Consider the following 23,552-nt stretch of genomic DNA (forward strand, 5'->3'; position numbering starts at 1 on the left):
ATCCAAGTGGGTAATATAGATAAAAGCAGAATACGATGAGAGGAGATCAGAAGACAGACTGTTGCGTCTTCTGGTCTTGTAGCCCGTTTCTAAAAGCTCACATTTAGAAAAAGGAGAGAAGAATAATCAGAAAGGAAGCAAAGAAGAAATAATCCAAGGAATAGAATAGGAACCAAGAGAGTCAGAGAAACAAGGAAGAGAAAGTTTCAAGAAACTGACTGTGGTTAACTGTGCAAAACAAATTGAGGAAGGAAGATGAGGGCTAAAAAAGAACCTTTAAGGTGAGCAACGAGGATACCATGGATAACTTTTGACAGCATTTTCACCAGATTGGATAACATCTCTGCCTATGTACAAGTAAGTTGAAAAAGCAAGAGGGCGTTGGAATTGCCCTGAACAGCTTTGAAGTGCTATACTAATAGGGTGGTGTTAATTTGCATGTTGTCATAGAAACAAAAAACATGTAGGAGAACTAAAGCCACTTAAAACTCCTGACTCCAGCCCATCACGTCCTCTTGATTTGTTGTGAAAGATGCCAATAAAAACAATGATAGGGGCGGAGTTAATACAGATTTCTTCCTTTAGTTGTGGTCCCTAAGTAGAAATCTTACACTCTTTATCTTGAGAAGGAAGCCAGCACCAGCTCTGACACCAAAGTTCCTTACAGCACAAATGGCTATCTGACCAGAGTGCCTTCTTCTCTTGCCATTGGCTGACACTTCATAAAATACAATTTGCTGTTTTGCTTTTTTTTTTAAATAAGCAAACTGAATTACTTGGAGGAGGAAGACAGCAGAGACAGAGCCAGAGCCAAGGCAGCTGAAAGAAAGAAAACTGAGGTGAGCATTTTTGTCTTTGCTCTGTTAGTTGTTGTTAAAAATTATGCTTTGCTATGCTTCCTAGGAAGAGGAATAATTTTTAAAAGTAAGTTTATTTTGTTCTACTATAAACTTTATTCTACTACATGGTACTTTAAAAAGTATTGGGAAAGTACAAAAATAGTAGCAGGAAGCAAAAACCACCACTGAGGTAGTTGCTATTGATATTTTGGGGGTTGTTTCTTTCCATTGATTATGTGTGTCTACATATGATTTTAGTTAATTTTCATAGTCATGCTTGTACACAATGGATAAGTTTATATTCCTTTTTTCCATTAGAGCATACATTTTCCCACATTGCTGTAAATGCTTTATAATCATAATTTAAAATTGCTGCATGGTATTACACAGAGGAAATTTTCTGTTCTTTGCCCAAGCATTCCCCTATATGGGGTCATATAGCATCTTTCCTTTTTTCATGGAGTGGGTCATTTGATAACATAAGATATATATTTTTTCCTTTCAGAGCCTTGTTTTTTGAGGAGAGGAGGTTAAACTTGAGAATGTAGATTTCAGCTCTCAGCTCTACTGAGTTTCAGTTTTACTGGGAGGCACAGTGAGAGGGAAGGCGTATATGAGACCATGTGCTTATAATCTGCTTGTTGCCCTTTGGGGACCTCAGTCAGTGGTTCTCAACTCTGGCTGTACATTCCATCAGAATCATTTGATTCTGGGGAGATTAGAAAATTATCTTTAGAATAATTGAAAATTAACTTTGGTGAGGAGCCACTCATCTGTTGTTGCTGCTGTTGTTTTAACTTTTAAAAATTCCTCAGGTGGCTCTAATGGGTGAAAAGCATAATAACAACCAACCTAGGTTATTTGTAATATTTCTCTCTCTCTGATCCATATCTAAAAGCTATACATTTTAAGGGAAAGGGGATACACTATCAAGCAAGCTGTCTAAGTCTCCCTTTCAACACTGCCTTCACTGCTTACGAAATTCCTTCACGTACAGTCGTTCATTTGATTCACATGAGTGCTGGAATGTGTAACTCTTACTTTAAAATAAGATAGTGAGACCAAGAGGACACAGGATCTTTCCTAGGATCGAACCAGAACTGGCCCAATCTGGTTCAGTTTAGGGCACATACATCTTGAGTAATGGTTATTATAGAAAAAAATTGTTCAAATTTTGCTATGTCTATATAATTGAATATTCTTTTGGCACTTTACATGACATTGACATGTAATAGTTATTTACATGACAATGATCATGATTTAGCAAGAAGAAAAAAGCAAGGTTACAAAATATTATTAAAATATGGACTCATTTTTGTTTGAAAATATGTATATTTGAAGAAAAGTGAAAGGAAGTAAAGGCACAAACATTTGTATGTGTCTGGTTGGTAGTAAATCTTATAGTTTAAGTTTATTTCAGCTGGTATTACTTTATTTTTTTTTAACCACATTCATTGCTTGTGTAATAAAGATGTGAAGTAATTGAATGGAATTGTTCTTACTTTTCTGGTTAGCTCTTCTCCAGATGAAACGGTACCAACTCATTTTACTTGGCCATAAAGAAGCCTTTCTTTTAATTCTTGATGAGTTTTGTTCATACTTATCACAAATATTTCTGTTATTGTTAGCTAGCATGTTCTTATTATTGTTAGCTAGCATCGCCTGGAAACTTACCAAGTGTCAGGGATTGAGTTAATTGTATCAGTTTTCCTCATCAATGCCCAGTCTTCCCTCTGCAGATGAGGGTCTTGAAACACAGGAAAAAGAGTGATCAAGAGGCAGAGGTGAGGCTCAAACCTAGGTCCCCTCTAACGCAAAACACAGGTTTTCATTCGTAATACCATCTTTCCTCCCTGACCTGAGGTCATCAAGGATAGCCACATCATGTACACATCACTCATTTGGGAAGAAAGTGATATATTTTTTGTGGTGTACTCATTGCCTTGGAAAAGACCCTGATGCTGAGAAAGATTGAAGGCAAAAGGAGAAGAGGGCGACAGAGGATGAGATGATTGGATGGCATCACTGACTCAACAGACATGAGTTTGAACAAACTCTGGGAGATAGTGAAGGACAGGGAAGCCTGGCGTGCTGCAGTCCATGGGGTTGCAAAGAGTTGGACATGATTAGTGACTGAACAGCAACAACATTGCTATATGTCAGGATCACCTTGGGCATTTGAGTATCTCATGTGTGCTCCAGACTCAGGGACTCCTGCTTTCCTAGTTTGTCCTGCTGACGGGACATCTGAGGCATGCTAATTCCCCCAAGGCTAAATCTGGAAGGTAGAAGCCTAACAAGGGATTGTGCAATGACCCAGTGAGCTCTGGTTAATACAGCAGCCAAGCTGGGCAATGTTGAGAAAGTCAAGAATTGGCCTGGGTTTATCAGCTTTTCTGTAGAGCCTTATCAAATCCACAACAGAGCCCACAGCACTGCATCTATGGTGTCCTCACGGAACTGCCCACTATTCTTTGCATTGGAATTACTTGGAATTACTTATGTGTGAGTCTCATTCCTTCTGCTGGATGAAGAACGGCTGAAGATGGAGTCTTTGGAGACAGCCCAGTACACGGGCTCCATTAAGAATAAATGTTGTTTATCGCTAAGTCATGTCTGGCTCCTTTGCGATGCCATGGACTGCAGCCCACAAGGCTCCTCTGTCCAGTGGATTTCCCAGGGGAGAATACTGGAGTGAGTTGCCATTTCCTGCTCCAGAGGATCTTCCCAACCCAGGGATCAAGCCTATGTCTCCTGCATTGGCAGGCAAATTCTTTATCACTGAGTCACCTGGGAAGCCCTAAGAATAAATGGGCAGGTGTAAATACATTAATTCATCAATGAATATGAACTTTAGTTAACAGCTTCTTTTTATCTCTATTGAACCTATTAACCTCTCTATGTGAACTGACCCATGGAGAAAGTGATATAGTCTTGGACAATCTTTAAAGAAAATCTTCTCCTATGGCTTGGTGGCAATAAGGGCTGACCCCTTGGACAGAGAAAGTAATGGAAGCTGGAAGAGCAGCCTGGAACCAAAGAATCTTAAAGTTGGAGCATCCTCAGGAAGAGCCAGGGTTAGTGCAGAAGCTTTTTATGTCTTTCAAGAAGAGGTTTTAAAGAAGCAAGCAGATCTGAGGAAGAACAAGAAGAAGGGGGGATATGTGGATAAGTCAAGGGAGGAGCAGCGAAAGGAAGAGAGAGGAATACGGGGTAGGATGGGGAGTCTATTTGCTCCGGACGTTCATCAAACTGGGAGAATTGAAAAGGGTCCAGTCCACAGTTATTATTTCTATTGCATGTTATGAAAACAAGAATATGTTTACCATGGAAAAAACAAAACACCATTCCCCAAGTAAGTGCCTTCCTGTGGGATTATAGTTTTATCTTGTTTGTTCCTCTAGTACAGGAAACACAGTCATCTACAAAATGCTTAAGGACATCACAGATTCTTTGAAGTTTGTTTCTTTCTATTTTGAATCTTAGCTCAACTAGAACTTTGTTCTCTTGCAAATTCTGAGAGGTTTGAAAGCGACTCCCCTTGTTAGTTGCAGTGGAAATTATTGGCCCAGAGCCAGAAAGACAATTTGCAACCCTCAGAGGTAAAAAGACAGTCACCCCTATGATGTCTGGGTGTCTTTTGCAACATTCCTCTGGCCTCTAGACCATTGACCTGATATATTCCTGTCCCCAGTGGCTCAGCAGGTAAAGAATCCACCTGCAATGCAGGGTACACAGAAGACGTGTGCTTGATCCCTGGATGAGCAAGATCCTCTGGAGGAGGAAATGGCAACCCACTCCAGTATTCTTGCCTAAAAACCCCATGGACAGAGGAACCTGGCGGGTTACAGTCCAAAGGGTCACAAAGAGTTAGACACACAACTGAGTGGCTAAGCACTCACATGCATTCCTGTCCCCAGATCTTAGATTTGAACTTCAGAGACAAAAAGTTTGTGAGGAAAAATGCCTGGACATCAGTTCAGTTCAGTTGCTCAGTTGGGTCCAACTCTTTGTGACCCCATGGACTGCAGCACGCCAGGCTCCCTGTCCATCACCAACTCCCGGAGCTTACAAACCGTGTCCATCAAGTCGGTGATGCCATCCAACCATCTCATCCTCTGTTGTCCCCTTCTCCTCCCACCTTCAATCTTTCCCAGCATCAGGGTCTTTTCCAATGAGTCAGTTCTTCAATTCTGTTGTAAAAGACCATTGAGAATTTTTCTTCCCTGGAAGATATCTATCATGAAGCATAAAATGAGCAGGGAGTGGGTGAATCATAGCTTCATTTGCTCACTCACTGGTTATTTCTTTGTGCACATTTATGGCCACGAGCTATGCCAGGGCCCAGGATACAGCAGTGACAAGTAAGGTGTTCTTGCTTTGGTGAGCGAACATTCTCACCAAATATCTCCCTCACCAGGGATAAGCAGGAGCTAGTGGCTGTCCCATGGGTGGTGTGAAGACAGGAAGCACTAGAACAGCCAAGACCGGGAGAGCTCAGAGAATGCTCTTTCTAGAAGTGATTCTGGGCAAAAACTTGAGGCTGGTAAGAAAGAGCCTGGAGTATGAAATGGCAGCCCACCCCAGTATTCTTGCCTGGAAAATTCCATGGACAGAGGAGCCTGGTAGGCTACATACAGTCCATAGGGTTGCAAAGAGTCAGACATGATTGAACACACACACACACAAATTAAGGGCCAGGTGAGGAACTGGAGCTCAGATTAAGTAGGTAAGACAGAGTCTGGTATGTTCAGAGCGTTGAGCTAAGTTATGAGGCTGGAGTGGATTTTACTGAGGACAGCAGTGGAGAGATGACAGCTGGGTGGAAAGGGGGGCTGATGGGAACCTTGGGTAACAAGGGCAGGCCTTCCTTGAAGGAGACTGGGTAGCAGGACGATCTGGGGCTGTGCGCTGAGGGCTGGGAGGAGCCAGCGGTGCGCTTGTCCTTTGACCTCTCCTTTTTGGGTCACCCACGTCCACTGTCCTCCAGGCTCCTGGCAGCTGGTTAGGACACCTTCCTGGACAATTCTCCTGATTTTCAATTTTTTTGAGATCTAGGAAAACATTTTCTTCTTATCCTTTACAGCTTTCTTACTTTCCTTTGCAGCAGGGGTAACCCTAACCTCCTAACCTCCAGTATCTAATGCCTGATGTAATAATAATAATAGATGTAAAGTGCACAGTTAATGTGATGTGCTTGAATCAACCTGAAACCATCACCTCCTGCCCTGATCCACAGAAAAATGATCTTCCATGAAACCCATCCCTGGTGCAGAAAAGACTGGGAATCACTGCGTTACAGTTTTCTTAGCATTCTTTACAGGTATCCTGCGCCTGGCGTACTATTTTCCCCTGACAGTAGCCAGGCTTGCACGGGCTGCTGATGCCTTGAAAGTGTGTGATGTGCAGGCTTCGTGCAGCTGTGGGGGTCTTTCACCGTTTTGTCTCCCTGGTCCTCTCAATGATGCCGAAAGGCTGAGTACTTGGTGATAATGCTCAGGCCACCGTTAAGGGCTAGAGCCAGGGCTTGGATCCTGTTGGGGTTTACTCCCCCAATTTTTCTATGGCTTCATCCCACCACTGTGTCCTGCCAGGAATCGTATGATGCTTAACTGCCTACCTTAGTCAATAATTCCTTAGCTCCAAGAAGTAAATTTAATGATGGAAGGTGAAATGCTAAGCTGGAAGGGGAAAGACAGAAAGGGAGTTTTCATTTGATTAAGTGGGCTTTAGGGGAGCCCGAGTCCCTGAGTCATGTCTCGTAGCCACTTGGGTTGTGGACAGTGAGAGTCCTGATGCTGACACGACACCTGTGAAATTACTAAGGTGCATAGGGCAACGGCCTCTGAGATCACATTTGCTCGTTTTCTGTCTTTGGAATCAGAAGACTTGGAAATCAGAGGCTCAGCTGCAGAATGAGTCTATTATCTTTCTTGGATGTTTCTTGACATTTCTTGGATCAGAAATTGGGTTAATAACAGATACTTCCAATCTTCATAGATTGATGAAGTGCATTAGGAAACAATTTTTTAAATGTTCAGATTCTTCATGAAATTAAATCCATAATCAGCTTTGTTGCTGTTGTTGTTGTTCAGTCACTCAGTCGTATCCAACAGTTTGCAACCCCATGGATTGCAACACACCAGACCTCCCTGTCCCTCACTCTTTCCCAGAGTTTGCCAAAGTTCATGTCCATTGAGTCGGTCCACTGATGTGAGCCATGCATCTTGCTCTCAGAGGCAGAAATGCCCCTTCACTGGCTTGGGTGTTAACCCTCCCCTAGGGTTCAGTCCCCTGGGATAAGGTGTTCTCTGGGAGCATTTTTCTCCTCCAAATAGCACATCAAATAACAAAATTGTGCAGAGACCCCAGTTCTAAGGCGTAGTTCTCCCCACATATGTCCATAACCCACAGGTACCTTTGGGCACAGGGAAATTCTCGAGAATGGAATTTCGGAAGAGAATGTGTAAGCTGACCGATTAAGTGAACAGTGGGGGAACAACTGCTCGGCAAAAGAGAGAAAAAGGGCAGCTATTGCTAAACCATCAGCAAGACGCTGCGACTCAAAGGAGCTGACATTTTGACAACACCAGAGCTCTCCAAATTGTCACCTTTCATGTATCCGTGCTGATCTTTGCCCTGATGGTGGCCCTGGCAACATGCTTCTTCTCGAGGTTCTTCTTCCCGTGTCTGCCCGCGTGCATTTGCGGTGGTGAATGTCATTGACCGCACACTCTGCATCTGAGTCAAGTTCTCCTTTTGGTGGCAGCAGGCCACAGCTGCTGTGCGCTGCATGTGCACCCCACGCCAATGGGGCCTGACAGACAGGATTTCAAGCAGCCTGAGGCTGAGTCCAGGCAAGGAAGGTTCTGGTGGCTCCCAGGGCTTCCATCCCTAGATCAGGAAGATCCCCTGGAGGAGGGCATGGCAACCCACTCCATTATTCTTGCCTGGAGAATTCTACAGACAGAGGAGCCTGGCAGGCTATATAGTCCATAGGGTTGCAAAGAGTCAGAAACACAACTGAGTGACTAACACTTTCCCCTTCCTGTTTGCCAAATCCTGTTGGGTTCCTGAGAAATCTGCAGAGAGATGAAGACAGGCCAGGCAGCTTCTTTATGAAAGAAGCCAGTGAGAGGAGGCAATTATAAGCAGGGAACTACTCAGGGCATTCGGTCTCCCACAGGGGCCCTCCGCCACAAGGATTCCCACCCTTGCTGCAAAGATTCACTCAACTCTACCCTGATGACAAAGAGACTAGGTCCAAAGACTGTTTGTTGGGTCTTCAGGCTCCCCAGGAGCTCCTGGGAATTTCAGGAAGAGCACAGTGACTTTTCTGTCTGCTGAGCCCTGGAGTGAGTCTGCTACAGTTTGGTTGGGATCTGGGAGGAGAGGTTGGGCCTTATGAGCTTTGTAACTTGTGCACATGAACTCCTAGGCAGAGGACAGATAGGAGACAATGAAAGTCTACATTGAAAGCCATAGGCCCTGGAGGGGAAGCTTCAAGGTCATCCTATCAGGCCCAGGACTCTGGTTGAGGGGTCCCTCTGGCTCCCAGATCTGTTAAAGAGATCTTGGCAGCACAGACTGGAGAATTTGCTCCTGGAAGAACTTCTCAAGCCCTAAATGCTATTTAACACCTACTGGTTTACAGCAGATCCGCTAGCACCTCTTTCACTGACAGGCTGATGTCATAGCCATGAAGTGTGGGAGGAAAATGGCATTTGGCAGACAAAGGACCATTAGACTGGTGGTATGGGAAAGGATGGGGGGCATTGGCACTGTGGGACAGATGGGGTAGAGGATCAGAGCAGCAGAACACTCCAAGATTCTGACTCCATAGAATAGGGCTCTGAGTAGTTCACTCCTCTGCCCCCCTATTTATTTTAGAAGCCCAGAGACCAGCTCAGTTCCTCATTCAAAAGATGGTAATCTTAGATCTGTTAGTTTGTATTTCTGTTTTGATCTGTAAGTGTCTAATTCACGTTAGCCCTAGAAAAACTCTAAGAGTATTAATACAAGACTGTTTCAGGGAGGCTAAAGAAGTGTCCCAAGCTATACGTTTCCACCTGGACATTTGGAGCCTGTTACAACTGAGGCCTGAGCTAGCAGGACTGGATTTCAAGAACAAGGCACTCATTGATACTTCTTTGTTTTGGAGGGCATATTAGCTACCACTCTGGGGCCTCTGGGATTTCGAGGCTGTAAAACCTTTGAATCCAGAGAGTTGAGTCCTTTCTGCACAACTTCAGGGAGCTAAGTCTGTGAACGTTTGCAGTAATAACAGTAATGATACAGAAGGGCTTTGCAGGTAGCTCAGATGGTAAAGAAGCTACTTGTGAATGCAGGAGACCCATGTTTAATCCCTGAGTTGGGAAGACCCCCTGGAAAAGAAATGGTTACCCACTCCAGTATTCTTGCCTGGAGAATTCCATGGACAGAGGAGCCTGGTGGACTACAGTCCATGGGTTTGCAAGGAGTTGAATATGACTGAGCTACTAACACTTTTAATTCTTTAATTCTTCCCTGGTCGCTCAGACAGTAAAGAATCTACCTCAATGCAGGGGACCTGGTTTAGATTCCTGGGTTGGGAGGCTACCCTGGAGAAGGGAATGGCTACCAACTCCAGTATTCTTGATGGTGAAATGATGCTGAAAGCTCAGCATCTGTGCACTGGTGCTGAACTGAGTCTTGGAGACAAAGTTTGGGGTGAAGTAGAAAAGAATAGCTTTATTGCTTTGTCAGGCAAAGGGGGGCTAATGGGCTCCTGCCCTCAAAACTATGTATCCCAACCCAGAAGGATTTGATGAGCAGTTTTATAGCAAATGATTCAAGGGTAGGAGTGCTGATAAGATTAGCGTGTGTTCAGAGGCTACACTCCTCTATCCTGGTCTCAGTTCAGTTCAGTTCAGTCCCTCAGTCGTGTCCAACTCTTTGTGAAACCATGGACTGCAGCACACCAGGCCTCCCTGTCCATTGCCAACTCCCGGAGTTTATTCAAACTCATGTCCATTGAGTCAATGAGGCCATCCAACTATCTCATCCTCTGTCATCCCCTTCTCCTACCACTTTCAATCTTTCCCAGCACGAGGGTCTTTTCCAATGAGTCAGTTCTTCTCATCAGGTGGTCAAAGCATTGGAGTTTCAGCTTCAATGTCAGTCCTTCCAATGAACACCCAGGACTGATTTCCTTTAGGATGGACAGGTTGGATCTCCTTACTGTCCAAGGGACTCTGAAGAGTCCTTTCCAACATCACACTTCAAAAGCATCAATTCTTTGGCATTCAGCTTTCTTTATAGTCCAGCTCTCACATCCATCCATCACTACTGGTAAAACCATAGCCTTAACTAGACGGACCTTTATTGGCAAAGTAACGTCTCTGCTTTTTAATATGCTATCTAGGTTGGTTATAACTTTTCTCCCAAGGAGTAAGCGTCTTTTTATTTCATGGCTGCAATCACCATCTGCAGTGATTTTGGAGCCCAAAAAAATAAAGTCTGACACTGTTTCCACTGTCTCCCCATCTATTTCCCATGAAGTGATGGGACCAGATGCCATGATCTTAGTTTTCTGAATGTTGAGCTTTAAGCCAACTTTTTCACTCTCCTCTTTCATTTTCATCAAGAGGATCTTTAGTTCTTCTTCACTTTCTGCCATAAGGGTGGTGTCATCTGCATATCTAAGGTTATTGATATTTCTCCCAGCAATCTTGATTCCAGCTTGTGCTTCCTCCAGCCCAGCATTTCTCATGATGTACTCTGCATATAAGTTAAATAAGCAGGGTGACAATATACAGCCTTGACATACTCCTTTTTCTATTTGGAACCAGTCTGTTGTTCCATGTCCAGTTCTAACTGTTGCTTCCTGACCTGCATACAGGTTTCTCAAGAGGCAGGTCAGGTGGTCTGGTATTCCCATCTCTTTCAGAATTTTCCACAGTTTATTGTGATCCACACAGCAAAAGGCTTTGGCATAAGCAATCAAGCAGAAATAGGTGTTTTTCTGGAACTCTCTTGCCTTTTCAATGATCCAATGGATGTTGGCGATTTGATTTCTGGTTCCTCTGCATTTTCTAAGACCAGCTTTGGAACTTAGGGAAGGTTATGGGGGCTAGAGTCTGTTTCCTACAAGAAACAGAATGACAAAAAGGCTTTCATGCCCAGGAGCCCCACTGGGGGCTCGGTTTCACTAACACATATTGCTTTCTCCAGGGTTTCCTCTCACCCAGGTTCTAACCTTATGGGTTGTCTTGCTTAATTCTCACAGCAACCCAGACAAGTAAGGACTATTGTTTTCATTATCTCCATTTTATTGATAAGGAACTGAGGCTCAGTGAGATAAGGTCCACTCACAGAGCTGGTGAGTGAAAGAACCAGGTTTCAAACCAAAGTTTTAGCTCTCACCTGCTGCTCTAGTACTGCTTGCCTGCAGCAGAGGGGAACCTGTCATCCTTTCACCATCTTTATCATTAAATCACCTCTCAGCCTTTCATATTTTTACTAATGCTCTGAGATCCTTTTCATCTATTTATCATGGGTCTAAGCCCACACTTTGAGATTTAATCATGGTAGTTGATGTCATTGAGTGCTCACCTTTAAAGTGTGAAACACTTTAAAGTCATCATGCCATTCATGTCAATGTGTGGCAAAAACCACTACAATATTGTAAAGTAATTAGCCTCCAACTAATAAAAATAAATGAAAAAAATCATCATGCCACTTACAGATGAGGAAACTGAGACTCTGAGAAGATAAATTGTGCAAGATTCCCATGCTTGTAAGTGGCAGATTTCGCTCTATGACCTTACACTGACATTTCTGTGAACATTAACAAGGATGTTACAAGAGCTGCAGGAGTGATGAGAGAGACCTGTGAAAAACGTCAGTTGGGTAAGGCAACATGCAGAAGGTGATGCAGGTGTTGAAGAAGATTTGGTTTGACTAGAGTTGGGCTTCCCTGTTGGCTCAGTCAGTAAAGAATCTGCCTGCAATGCAGGAGATCTGGGTTTGATCCCTGGGTTGGGAAGATCCCCTGGAGAAGGGCAAGGAAACCCATCCCAGTATTCTTGCCTGGAGAGTCCCCATGGACAGAGGAGCCTGGTGGGCTACAGTTTGTGGGGTCACAAAGAGTTGGACAGAACTGAGTGACTAAGCACTCACACACACAGAATTGGGTGCCTTGCTTACTGGGGAGGAGGGAGATGGAGAAGAGGGGAAAAGGTGGAGATAAAAGAGAACAGGGTAGACAGTCCAGTGTTCAGGACTCCATGCTTCAAATGCAAGGGCCACATGTTTGATTCCTGATTGTGAAACTAACATCTCACATGCTGCAGGACATGGCCAGGGGAAAAAAAATGGAGCAGAGTGAACAGCATGGGTACATACCTGAAGAAGTGCAAATCCAGTCCCCAGCTTCCTGGCATTGAGGAGCAGCAAAATAATAGCAATAATGCCAGCTTCATGGTTTTCAAAGTGCTTTACCTGCATTTGCTTCTCTTGGAGTTCTTTTCAGTTACAGCATCAGTGGAGAGCATTAGCCTCATTTCATAGATACTCTTCCCCAAATAAGCTAAGTGATGTGTTAACCAAGGCCACATGTATCTAGAAACCGACAGAGCAGGACCCAGACTTCTGTGCTTTTCCCACTGTCTGTGGCCTTGTGGCATGGCTCCGTTAGTGGACTCTCGTTTATAAAAATACAGGTATAACTGTGACCAGTGGTGCAAGGTCTTAACAACTAGAAATTGGGAGACCTGGGAGTCACATTTCAGGTTCAGTGTCCATTCTACTCTAGCTTGGTTCAGGTGTATGAAGTTTGAGGAGATAGGATGAGAAATGAACGGAAGAAGAGATGGAAGCCCATTTGGAGATGGGCTGAGAGATAAGAGGGTGTCTGCAGAGAAAAGAATGCCTCTTTCCTCCCTGACTTCCTCCAGCAACAAACACTTCACAGAAGCTGACTGAGACGTTCTCACCTCTCAGAGTGGTCACTTACTTAACCCCTGCTCCTTTATCAGCTCTCTGGCCTTGGGTTCCCAAGCCACCACACCCGCTCTCCCCCAGGAGCCCTGATAAGCTTACTGTGAAATCTTTCAGCACTTTTTATCCTCCATGGCCACTCCCTCCTCCTTAAACTCCTTAAAGCAGTGTTCGCCTCCCTGCAGTTGCGTTTTCTGTCTGTTTTAAGTTCTCTGATTTTTTTTTGGGGGGGGGGTGGTTTGTGGCATGCGAGATCTAGTTCCCTGACCAAGCACTGAACCCAGGTGCCCTGCATTGGCAGTATGAAATCTTAGCCACTAGACCACCAGGACTGTCCCAGAGTTGCATTTCTGATTCATCTCTTATCATTTAATCCCTTTCTCGGTTGTTTCTCCAGGTTCCCATTCTCTCTTCCCGTTCCTTAATTGTTGATGTTCCCTGAGGTTCTGTCCCTGATCCTCTTCCATCTCTGCTGTCACACCCCTGAAGGAGTGTGTCCGCTCCTCTGGCTTCAATTACCAAGTGCTGATGGCCCCTAAACCCAACAGGCTTGCCTGTCTCCCCTTCCCCGGCTCTAGACTGCAATTGGACACTTCTTGTGTATGTTTCATAAATGCTTCAAATTCAAAATGCTCAGTTGAACTCATTTTACATGCCCCTTTCCAAATAGCAACTTCCTCTTATTCCCTTCATGCTCTTTTTATTAACATAAGGCACCATTCTCTCACAAAGTAAGAGATTATTGACCATCTCCTACCCCAACTTTTCCTGACCTCCCAACCTCCCATAATTAATCCCTGCCCAACTCCAGTCAACTCTCATTTCTTTACATTCTCAGTCTCATTCTCAGATATGTTCGCACGCGCGTGCACACACACACACACACACACACACAAACACACACCACACCCCGACTTTCCTGGACAATCTCAAGAGCATCCCCTGGAGTCTCTCGGGACCTAAGCTTGTCCTCCATCACACCCATAAAATGCAAATCCACTTTCCAGCATTCAAAGGCTCCCATTGCCCTCAAGATAAAACCCAAACCTCATCCTCTGCCCACCTGGTCCTCCCTTTCATGTCTCACCTGGACTATAATGCTTGCAGTTCCTCAGACTAGGTCACTGTGTTCTAGGGCCTCTGTCTTTTGGGTCCGCAGCCAGGTCACAGGCTCGTACCTGAGACACAAAGGTAATCACACCTGTGGACTCCCCATCCTGGTCAGCGCTGAGAGTGCGGACAGGAGGTGTGACAGGTCTATCAGGCTCCCGGCAAAGCACCGAAAAATTCTGAGATGGGGACCTCCCTGTCGGTCCGGTGGTAAGACTCCACACTTCCACTGCAGATCCCTGGTTGGGGAACTAAGATTCTGCAAGCTGTGAGGTGCAGTTTGGCCAATAAAGAAAAAAAGAAATAGAAGATTTTTTTCTAAGAATAAATAAAAATAAACTTCTGTGAGGTTTTGAAGAGTTGCAGCTTTGCAGTGACCATGAAGACGTTTAATCATCCAGGTAAGCTCTTTGTCCTCAACAGAGGACATGGAACATGTTTAGTTTAACTGAGCATGGAGCATGTTTAGCTTTCTTCATAACTGCAACACGGAAGCTCCATCTGCTGCTGCTTTGCACTCTTTCTTCTTTGTCGCTTTAGTACCATTAAAGCTACAGGAGACAAAGACTCAACTCTTTCCTTGTTCTGAGGCCCCTTTCAGTCCAGGAAGCTATGCACATACTCAAGCTCTCCCTTCTCTGCATGCACGTGTGTTAAGTCACTTCAGTCGTGTCCGACTCTGCGACCTTATGGTTCCTTTGTCCATGGGATTCTCCAGGCAACCATACTGGAGTGGTAGTCAAGCTCTCCTCCAGGAGGGTCTTCCCAACCCAGGAATCAAACCCATGTCTCCTGCATTGGCAGGCAGGTTATTTACCACTAGCGCCACCTGGGAAGCCTCTCCTATCTCTCTAAGGCAGTGCAAATTATGCTGTCAATCTATGTCCTAATTTTCCTTGAGTTTGCCTCTTCTCAGCTTCCTGTCACATACTTAATCGGTCTGGCTGATTTTTATAGCCACATCTAGTAGGTGACTTTCTTTTCCTTTCCTTTTTTTTTTTTTTTAACAGTCTAGTGAAAGGTTCCAACATGGTATAGTCAAGTGCATTTTTTTACAGGCAGTAAAGAACAGTGTTTTAGAGATTTCTCAAAGGAAAGCCATGCGCTGAATGGAATTTTGGATTTGAGCTGACCCTGCTTTTAACCTGTGGCTGTTAGTTAAATGAGGCTTCTAGGAAGGGTTGCTGTTTAGTTGCTCAGTTGTGTCTGACTTTTTTGTGACCCCATGGACTGTAGCCCACCAGGCTCCTCTGTCCATGGGATTCCCCAAGCAAAAATACTGGAGTGGGGTTACCGTTTCCTCCTCCAGGGTAACTTCCCAATCCAGGGATTGAACCCACATTTCCTGTTTTCGGGCAGATTCTCTACCGCTAAGCCATCAGAGAAGACCCTCTAGGTGGGGCGGTTGTGTTTTTCTTTCTTTAGATTTCCAAGGATGACGATGCTCTTAGAATCAAAGCCCTGGCTTCTGTAGCCTCAGCCCCTCTCCCTCCCACTGGGTCAGTTCCACAGCCTTGGAACACGCCTGCTCCCACCCACCTCTAGAGGGCCCAGAACACATCCCAATCCGAGGCAGAGGACTTGAAGTAACTCTGGGACTCAGTGTTCCTTACCCTTGGGGTTGATCTCATCCTGATCTGGTGCCCTGATTCTAAAACTGAGCATCTCTCTCATTCCTGAGATTTGGTCCCCTTCTCAACAAAGGTAAAGGGCCCCTCTCTTGGCACCCCGGCCCAAATCTCTGTGCCCGAGGTGTTGTCCAACATTCAGGTTCTCTCGCAATGACTGGGACCTGCCTGCAATGGCCAGGCCTCCTCTTAGGTCCAGAGTCTCTCTCTCCATCATGGCCTGGCAGTACAAGTGCCTCGCTGCCTGCTGACGGACCTTCCCTCCTGAGTTCTGCCTTCTTCCCCAGTTGCTCAAAAAGTTCCTCTTGCCAGGGGCTCTTGTTGGTTCCCTCACACCCATCAATATCCTGGGGAGCAACTGTTACCATCTTTTTTATGCTCTGCTGTCCATGCTCATACCTGTTGCGTCCCACGCTCTGCCTGGGATAAGCGACTCTCCCAGCATCTGCCGCGCTCCTTGCAGGCTCACCGCCCCCAGTGATGGAGAGGACAGGGTGGAGGGCCAGACTGCCCTCCTTGTTGCAAGTCACAGGGACCCTGTTGGGCTTGAGATGGGAGAAGCAGTTTAAAGGTCTTTATGGTCAAAACGTTTAAGGACTTGATTGCTTTCAAGTCTTTTTTTTACATTTTTAGATCCTTTCCTGATAAAAGCTTTTCCTAAGATTCTATCCAAATCCTGGCTCTGAAATCAGGGCCACATGGGCAGGACTCTGTCCTTTTCTAAAAAGGCTGTTGATAATAGAACACATGGGCTTCCCAGGGGGCTCAATGGTAAAGAATTCGCCTGCAAATACAGGAGAGGTGGGTTTGATCCCTGGTCAGGAAGATCCCCTGGAGAAGGAAATGGCAGACCACTCCAGTACTCTTGCCCACAGAATCCCATGGACAGAGGAGCCTGGTGGGCTACAGTCCATGGGGTCTTAGGAGAGTTAGGCAAGACTTAGTGACTAAATAACAACAACCCATGTAGGACATCACAGTGCATTAGAGTTCCCTGTGCTACACACTGTGTTCCCAACAGTTGTGTATTTTGTACACTGTATTGATAGTGTGTATGGATCAATTCCAGTCTCCCAATTTTTCCCACTCCACTCCTTTCCTCCTGGTGTGTGCATGCTCAGTCATGTTTGATTCTTTTCAGCCTCATGAACTGCAGCCCACCAGTCTCCTCTGTCCATGGAATTTTCCAGGTAAGAATGCTGGAGTGGGTTGCCATTTCCTTCTCCAGGGGATCTTCCTAATCCGGTGATAGAACCCATGTCTCCTGCATTGATAGTAGTAGTAGTATTAGTTGCTCAGTCGTGTCTAACTCTTTGCAACCCCATGGACCGTAGCCCACCAGGCTCCTCTGCTCATGGGATTCTCCAGGCAAGAATCTCCAGGCCGTTCCCTTCTCCAGAGGATCTTCCCCACCCAGGGATCGAACCCGAGTCTCCTGCATTGCAGGCAGATTCTTTACCATCTGAGCTACAGGGAAGATCAATGATAGGCACATTCTTTACCACTGAGCCACCAGCAAAGCCCCGTGTATATGCTTTTTGTTTGTATGTTTGTTTGTTTTGACTGCACCCCATGGCTTTGGGGATTGAATCTGCGACTAGGCAGTGAAAGCGCTGAATTGTAACCACTAGACCACCAGGGAATGCCCTCTGGTACTTTATTAAAGAGCCCAAGGAAACTAATGCAACTCTCATTTCACAAAGTGAGGGATGCTTAGAAATGTTCATTCCCCCAATAGTAAGTGATTAGAGCCATTTAATTCCAGATACTTGAATCCTGGCTTGTTGATCTGGCCCATTAAGTAGGGATCCTCTTCATCTATCAAAATCATATTCTAGATAAATTATATAATAACATCAGCATTGCACAGGGAAGATTTTATAGAACATTAGTTCTGTGGAATAGTAGAATGTTTCAATGTGCAAAAACGTTTCCAGAGTTAAAAAAAAAAAAAAAAAAAAAAAGGGACACCCTGTATTAATCAGACTGTTTTTTCTCTTGTAGGGCCTCCTAGAGCTTTGACATGTGTTATGAATCTCCAAGAGAGGGATACTAAAGCTTGCTGCGTCTCTCAGGCTGATTTGAACACAGAAACCTTTTCTCACACAGAACATCTCATGGAATTCGTAGTTTGTGGAAGATACTTTGGGAAGTGCTGAACTAAAGAAAAGACTTTTTTTTTCTTTTACATCATTAACATACCAACCATGTTTTCTGAGTTGCATCTTCACATCAGTCTCTGAAGGAGAATTGAAAAACATATTTGTCATATCGGAAATACATTTGCAAAGCATCCATTTGGGTAGGTTAATTTAACTAACATTTTACCATACTTCTTTTAGTCTTTAGATCATTCTGTGAATTCTCAGTCAGTGTCTTCTAGTCAAAGGCCTTTGGGAACACCCTTGTAGTTGAACACTGTTGTGTTTATTGACTTGTTGTATCAAGGAGAATGCACACCATGGGAAATCAGAATATCTCAGGAAGAGGGTGTTGGAAAAGAATTATTGTAGGAATTGTGCTTGTGTTAGGTAATTTGGGGGTTAGATTAAAAAAAGGAGGACTTTGCAGAAACAAAAATGGTTATTAGTTCTTATAAAAAACTCTGTAAAATAGGGACCCAGACTACCATACCCAGACAATGAAAATATGTCCCACCAAGTCACCTGTTTTTTTCCCTAGACATCTAGAAGTCTGCCCCTACCTCTGTAGTTATGGGCTGTCCTGTAGTATTTACATAGGTAAGGCAAGAAGTGTTTAGTATAAATTTCTCTTTGACTAGAAAAGAAGAAATTAAGAACCATGTGATTATCCATGACAACTATGCCTAGTAAATTTACATTTAAACCAATGTTTGGTCAAAGATAAACAAACCTGCACACTTCTAAGAGTGGTAAGACAAATTTTATTCAATAATATACTATTGCAATTTTTTCAATAATATACTAGTCCAACATGAACTGAATTCAGAAGTAACTGGATGTTTTATTTTATTTATATATTTAAAAAAATACTTATTTATTTGGCTATATCAGGTCTTAGCTGCAACACACAGGATCCTTGTTGGATCACATGGGATCTCTCACTGCTGCGCTTGGACTCTCCAGTCATGGCATATATGCTCAGTAGTTGCAGCGCACAAGCTCAGTTGCTCCATGGCATGCAGGATCTTAGTTCCCTGACCAGGGATCAAACCCACATCCCTGCACTGCAAGGAATATTCTTGCCCACTGGACCACAATGGAAGTCCCTGGGTGTTTTAAAAAGAGAATGAGAGAAAGGAGAGGGGAGAGAGTGAGCAGAAGCTCAGTAGAGTCAGGGAATTTAAAAAGTTACAAATAGGAAGGAGGGGTTGGGTCCAAGTGGAAAATATCTGAGTTTTCTAACTGGTGCTTAAGAGATTAGGCTCCTACCCTCCCACAGAGGCTTGAGGCAAAGGCCCTATGTCCAGGTGTTGGCTGGAACAAACATTGAATTCTTTTGGCTGTCTTGGGTTGTCTCAGGCTATGCAAGAAGGGGAGGTTATGGTCATCCTAGAGATGCAGCCTTGAGCTGTTCAAAACTATGTTAGTGCTTTTATGTTAGTTGTTATTCAAGTCAGCATAAGCCAAGGTTGACACCTGGTTGACAAGAGAACTCAGAGGAGCCTGGCTAGAGTTTGATCAAGTTTGATCTGTCAGCTTCCAGAGCAGAAGCTGTGTAATTGATGACTTTCTCCAGGGTAAGAGACAAGCTTTAGATGATCTTCATCTGGACACTGAGCTAGAGTTCCCCTAGTTTGAGACTTCAGCTTCACTCAGATAAATGAATGGCTATTCTGCATTCTAGAAGTTTATCATGAAATGAAATGAAACACATAGTAAAGACAGATGGTAAAAGTGTAAGCACATGGTAAGACATAGCCAATATTTTTTTATTTAAGTTTCAAAGAAAAGCTAGTATTTCTCTCTGTTTCATTAAAACCTGGATAAATGTAAGCAGTGAGCAGGAAGCAACTTTTTGTATCTGTTTCCTTTTGATTCAGCATGGAAAGAGAACTTGTGTCCTTATCTCCATCCATCTCTGCATCAGAAATGGAAACCAACAGCACCTTCAGCGATCACCATAGCGACAGGAACTGCACAGCTGAATACTTTAAGAGAGAATTTTACCCCATCGTGTACCTGGTAATATTTATCTGGGGAGCCTTGGGAAATGGCTTTTCCATATATGTTTTCCTGCAGCCTTATAGGAAGTCCACATCTGTGAACATTTTCATGCTCAACCTGGCTACTTCAGATCTCTTGTTCACGGCCACACTGCCCTTCAGGGTGGACTATTACCTCAGAGGGTCCAATTGGATATTTGGGGACCTGACTTGCAGGATTATGTCTTACTCTATGTATGTCAACATGTACAGCAGCATTTATTTCCTGACTGTGTTGAGTGTTGTGCGTTTCCTGGCAACCGTTCACCCCTTCCGGCTCCTTCATACCACCAGCATCAAGAATGCCTGGATTCTTTGTGGGGTCATATGGATCTTTATCATGTCGGCCTCAATAATGCTTCTGAAAAATGGCTCTGAGCTGAAGGGCAATGTCACATTGTGCTTGGAGCTGAATCGTAATAAAGCTACTAAACTGAAGACCATGAACTACATTGCCTTGGTGGTGGGCTTTCTGCTGCCCTTCTGCACGCTCAGCATCTGCTACCTGCTGATCATTCGAGCTCTGTTGAAGGTGGAGGTCCCAGAATCAGGGCTGCGACTTTCTCACAGGAAGGCACTGACCACCATCATCATTGCCTTGATCATCTTCCTCCTGTGTTTCTTGCCCTATCATATACTGAGAACCCTCCACCTGCTCCAGTGGAAGGCGGATACGTGCAGAGACCCGCTGCATAAAGCTGTGGCCGTCACACTGGCTTTGGCGGCAGCCAACAGCTGCTTCAACCCTTTGCTTTATTACTTTGCTGGGGAGAATTTTAAGGACAGACTAAAGTCTGCACTCAGGAAAGATCATCTACAGGAACCAAAGTGCAGCTTTCCTTTCTGTGTGTGGCTGGAAAATGAAACAAGAGTGTAAGGGGTTCATAGGCTGTTCCTATGTCTTGTGTCCACCTTCATTCTCACGTGGTCTCCAAAAGACCATGTATTTACACCATTCCCAACAAAGGTAGATTCCCAAGATTTAATTGACCATGATTTTATTAGAAGACCTACTTCAAATTTTTCATTAGGTGTATCTTCAGTGTTTGAGCCTAAATAAGGAGTACAGCAGAAAAAACCCCCTTTAGAGTCTTGCAACCAGAAATGTCAGACTGGGAGAAATGCTGAGCACAGTGACTGCTGCTTCTCATCAAATTCTGTTATCAGTCAGCTCTCTGACCCACTAGGCATTCTAAATGCTTAGTTTTAAGACAACCCCGATGTTTCCACTTCTCTTGCTCCTCGTCCTTCTTCAATCTCCTGTTGTTATTTTTCAGTCACTAAGTTATGTCTGACTCTTTGCGACCGCATGGACTGCAGCATGCCAGGCTTCCCTGTCCTTCACCGTCTCCCAGAGTTTGCTCAAATTCATGTCCGTTGAGTCGATGATGATAACCATCTCATTCTCCTGAGATACAGCCAATTAACAAAGCTACTGGAGGCCCCAGAACAGATAAGAAAAGCGTCCTTAGAAATCAGGAGAAAGATTATGAAGAGGAAGATTGCCCTCTCACAAAGCAGAGTCAAGGTCCCCAACAAGAATAGGGGGAGAAAAACAGAGAGAAGCCCTGGGACAAGAGAGAAAGGGGAAAAAGAATTTCGTTTTGCACTAAGAGAGGATTTCTAGTGCAAAATGAAAATCCAAAGGCAAAAGCTATGCCTTTCTCTTGTCAGGGGCTTAGGAAAGACAGGAAGATTAGGAGAAGGATGCAAGGCATTTCCCTAGAGGTGGAGGGATTATGTGCAGAATAGGAAAGAAGGGGGTCAATTTTACTCTTGAGATTTGGGTTCAGGCTGTTCACTATAGTTCTCATCCTACAAGTTAATCCATTTGGATGGGAAAAATCTCCAAAATAAAGGAGATGATGCTAAGGGTTTGATTGGGCATCCAGAGAGAGGGTGAGCTGGAAGGCAAGTTGCAAAGATTGTGGTACCCCTGAAATTCTATGAAATTTGATGAACATTTTGACAGAACATGAGAAGGGTGGCTTTCTTCTGAGAGAGTGTAGAAAAGCACTGGTTTGAGGGAGGGAGGGTCCTGTCTGCCCACTGAGGCAAAACCAATTAGACTATCCACCGCGCCCACCGTACTGTCAATGATCGCGTGCCTAATCTGTGCTGGGCCGACTGTGCAAGGCACTGTGTTGTGCTGTTCTTAGTCACTTAGTCGTGTCCGACTACGTGTGACCCCACAGACTCTAGCTCACCAGGCTCCTCTGTCCTTGGGGATTTTCCAACAAGAATACTGGAGTGGATTGCCATGCCCTCCTCCAGGGGATCTTCCCAATCCAGGGACTGAACCCAGATCTCCCACATTGCAGGTGGATTCTTTACCATCTGAGTGACCAGAGAAGCCTGTGCAAGGCACTACTCATCCATTAATCTCACTTAACCCTCACACCAAAGCCCTGTGTTTTCATTTTACAGATGAAGGGACTAAAGCCCAGAGAAATTAAGAATTTTGTTCAAGTTCATACAGCTCCACCAGAATTTTAAAAACATCTGTGCAGAGGGGCTGATTGGGTGCTTCACCCACCGCTCCCCTTGCAAACCTCCAGGGACATTACTTGAACATCTAAGTGAGAGTTTTCTTCCCTCATCAGGTACCTACCCCTTCTTACTCTCATGAAAAGACTGAAGGCTGGAGTTTCTCTCTTTGGAATTGTCAGCCCCAAGATAGAGTGGAGGGTGGGAAGGAGGTAGTGTTCTAAAACTAGAAAGAGACTGAGGGAAAGTCCTCATAGTGAACAGGAGCCTCAGATTTCTTCGGTCACTCAGCTGCCAGAATGCTGACAGACTCATACCTTGTCAAGACAGATGCCTGGAGGACCCTCCCACAGGACAGCAGTCAATGACTACTACACATCACAGAAAAGGGCCAGAACATGAAAAAGCAACAATAAATGAGAGGGGAGATAGAAACATTTTCAGTATGAAATGTCTCAACATTTTCAACAACTTCGCATTTTTTAACAGAAACCTACAGGAGAATTTGCTTCTCCAAAATAAGAGAGTAAACCAAGATAAAGGAAAACATGACATCTAGAAAGTAGAGACTCCAACACAGGATAAAGATGAAGGAAATTCCTAGGACATTGGTGTGTAGCAGAAAAACAAGAAACTGATTGATTTACATGTGTTGGAGAGATTGATGTCTTTCTTGGATAGTGTGAAATGAACTGGTAAAAATACACAGGAAAATAAGCAAGTGAAAAGACAAGGCAATTATTAAATACTAGGGGGAAAGAAACTGATGTTCAAGAATGGGAATAAAACCATAGTACACTACATGGTTCAGCTGTGAACAATATTGACATAGAGAATGTAAATAGCAAACTACTGTGATATAATTTTTTTCAGGAAATGAGGGAGATAGGTTGTGTATGTGGGGGGAGGGGTATAAGAAATCTATGTCCCTATTTTTTATCACAGAAAATGCATAATAACTAAAGCTAAAGAATGATAAATACCTGTATAAAAGTATTATTTAACAATAGAAGCTAAAGCCCAAAATAAACAGTAAAAATGATTGATAGGATTGCCTCTGGAGAGAAGTTGGGTGTGGGAAGATCGTGTGGGGATTTCTCTTTTCCTTTTAATAACTATTTAACTGTCTAACTTGTGAATATGTATTGCTGAAATAAAATAAAAATTACATTGAAATGAAATTTTAAAATTCAAATTAATTCTGCCTTAAAAAATAAAAAAGACAAGGAAGAATATAAAGGCCACCAGAAATGGAAATTGAACACTGAGAGAAGAAAATAAAGCAGAAGAGGAGTACATTTGGATCTGGTCCCCTGAGGGTAG

The 23,552-nt window shown here is 44.1% G+C and overlaps 1 protein-coding gene across 1 annotated transcript; it reads left to right on the top strand.

The window, feature by feature from the left end:
* Positions 1-662: 662 nt before the first annotated feature.
* On the top strand, positions 663-23,317 carry CYSLTR2 (cysteinyl leukotriene receptor 2). Its single transcript, XM_065902001.1, has 3 exons — positions 663-839; positions 17,561-17,858; positions 19,581-23,317. Exon 3 carries the CDS (start codon positions 19,582-19,584, stop codon positions 20,617-20,619), a length of 1,038 nt encoding a protein of 345 aa, XP_065758073.1. The 5' UTR covers positions 663-839; positions 17,561-17,858; position 19,581; the 3' UTR covers positions 20,620-23,317.
* Positions 23,318-23,552: the final 235 nt, after the last annotated feature.

Source organism: Muntiacus reevesi, chromosome 11 (assembly GCF_963930625.1).
Source record: "Muntiacus reevesi chromosome 11, mMunRee1.1, whole genome shotgun sequence".
Lineage (NCBI taxonomy): Eukaryota > Metazoa > Chordata > Mammalia > Artiodactyla > Cervidae > Muntiacus > Muntiacus reevesi.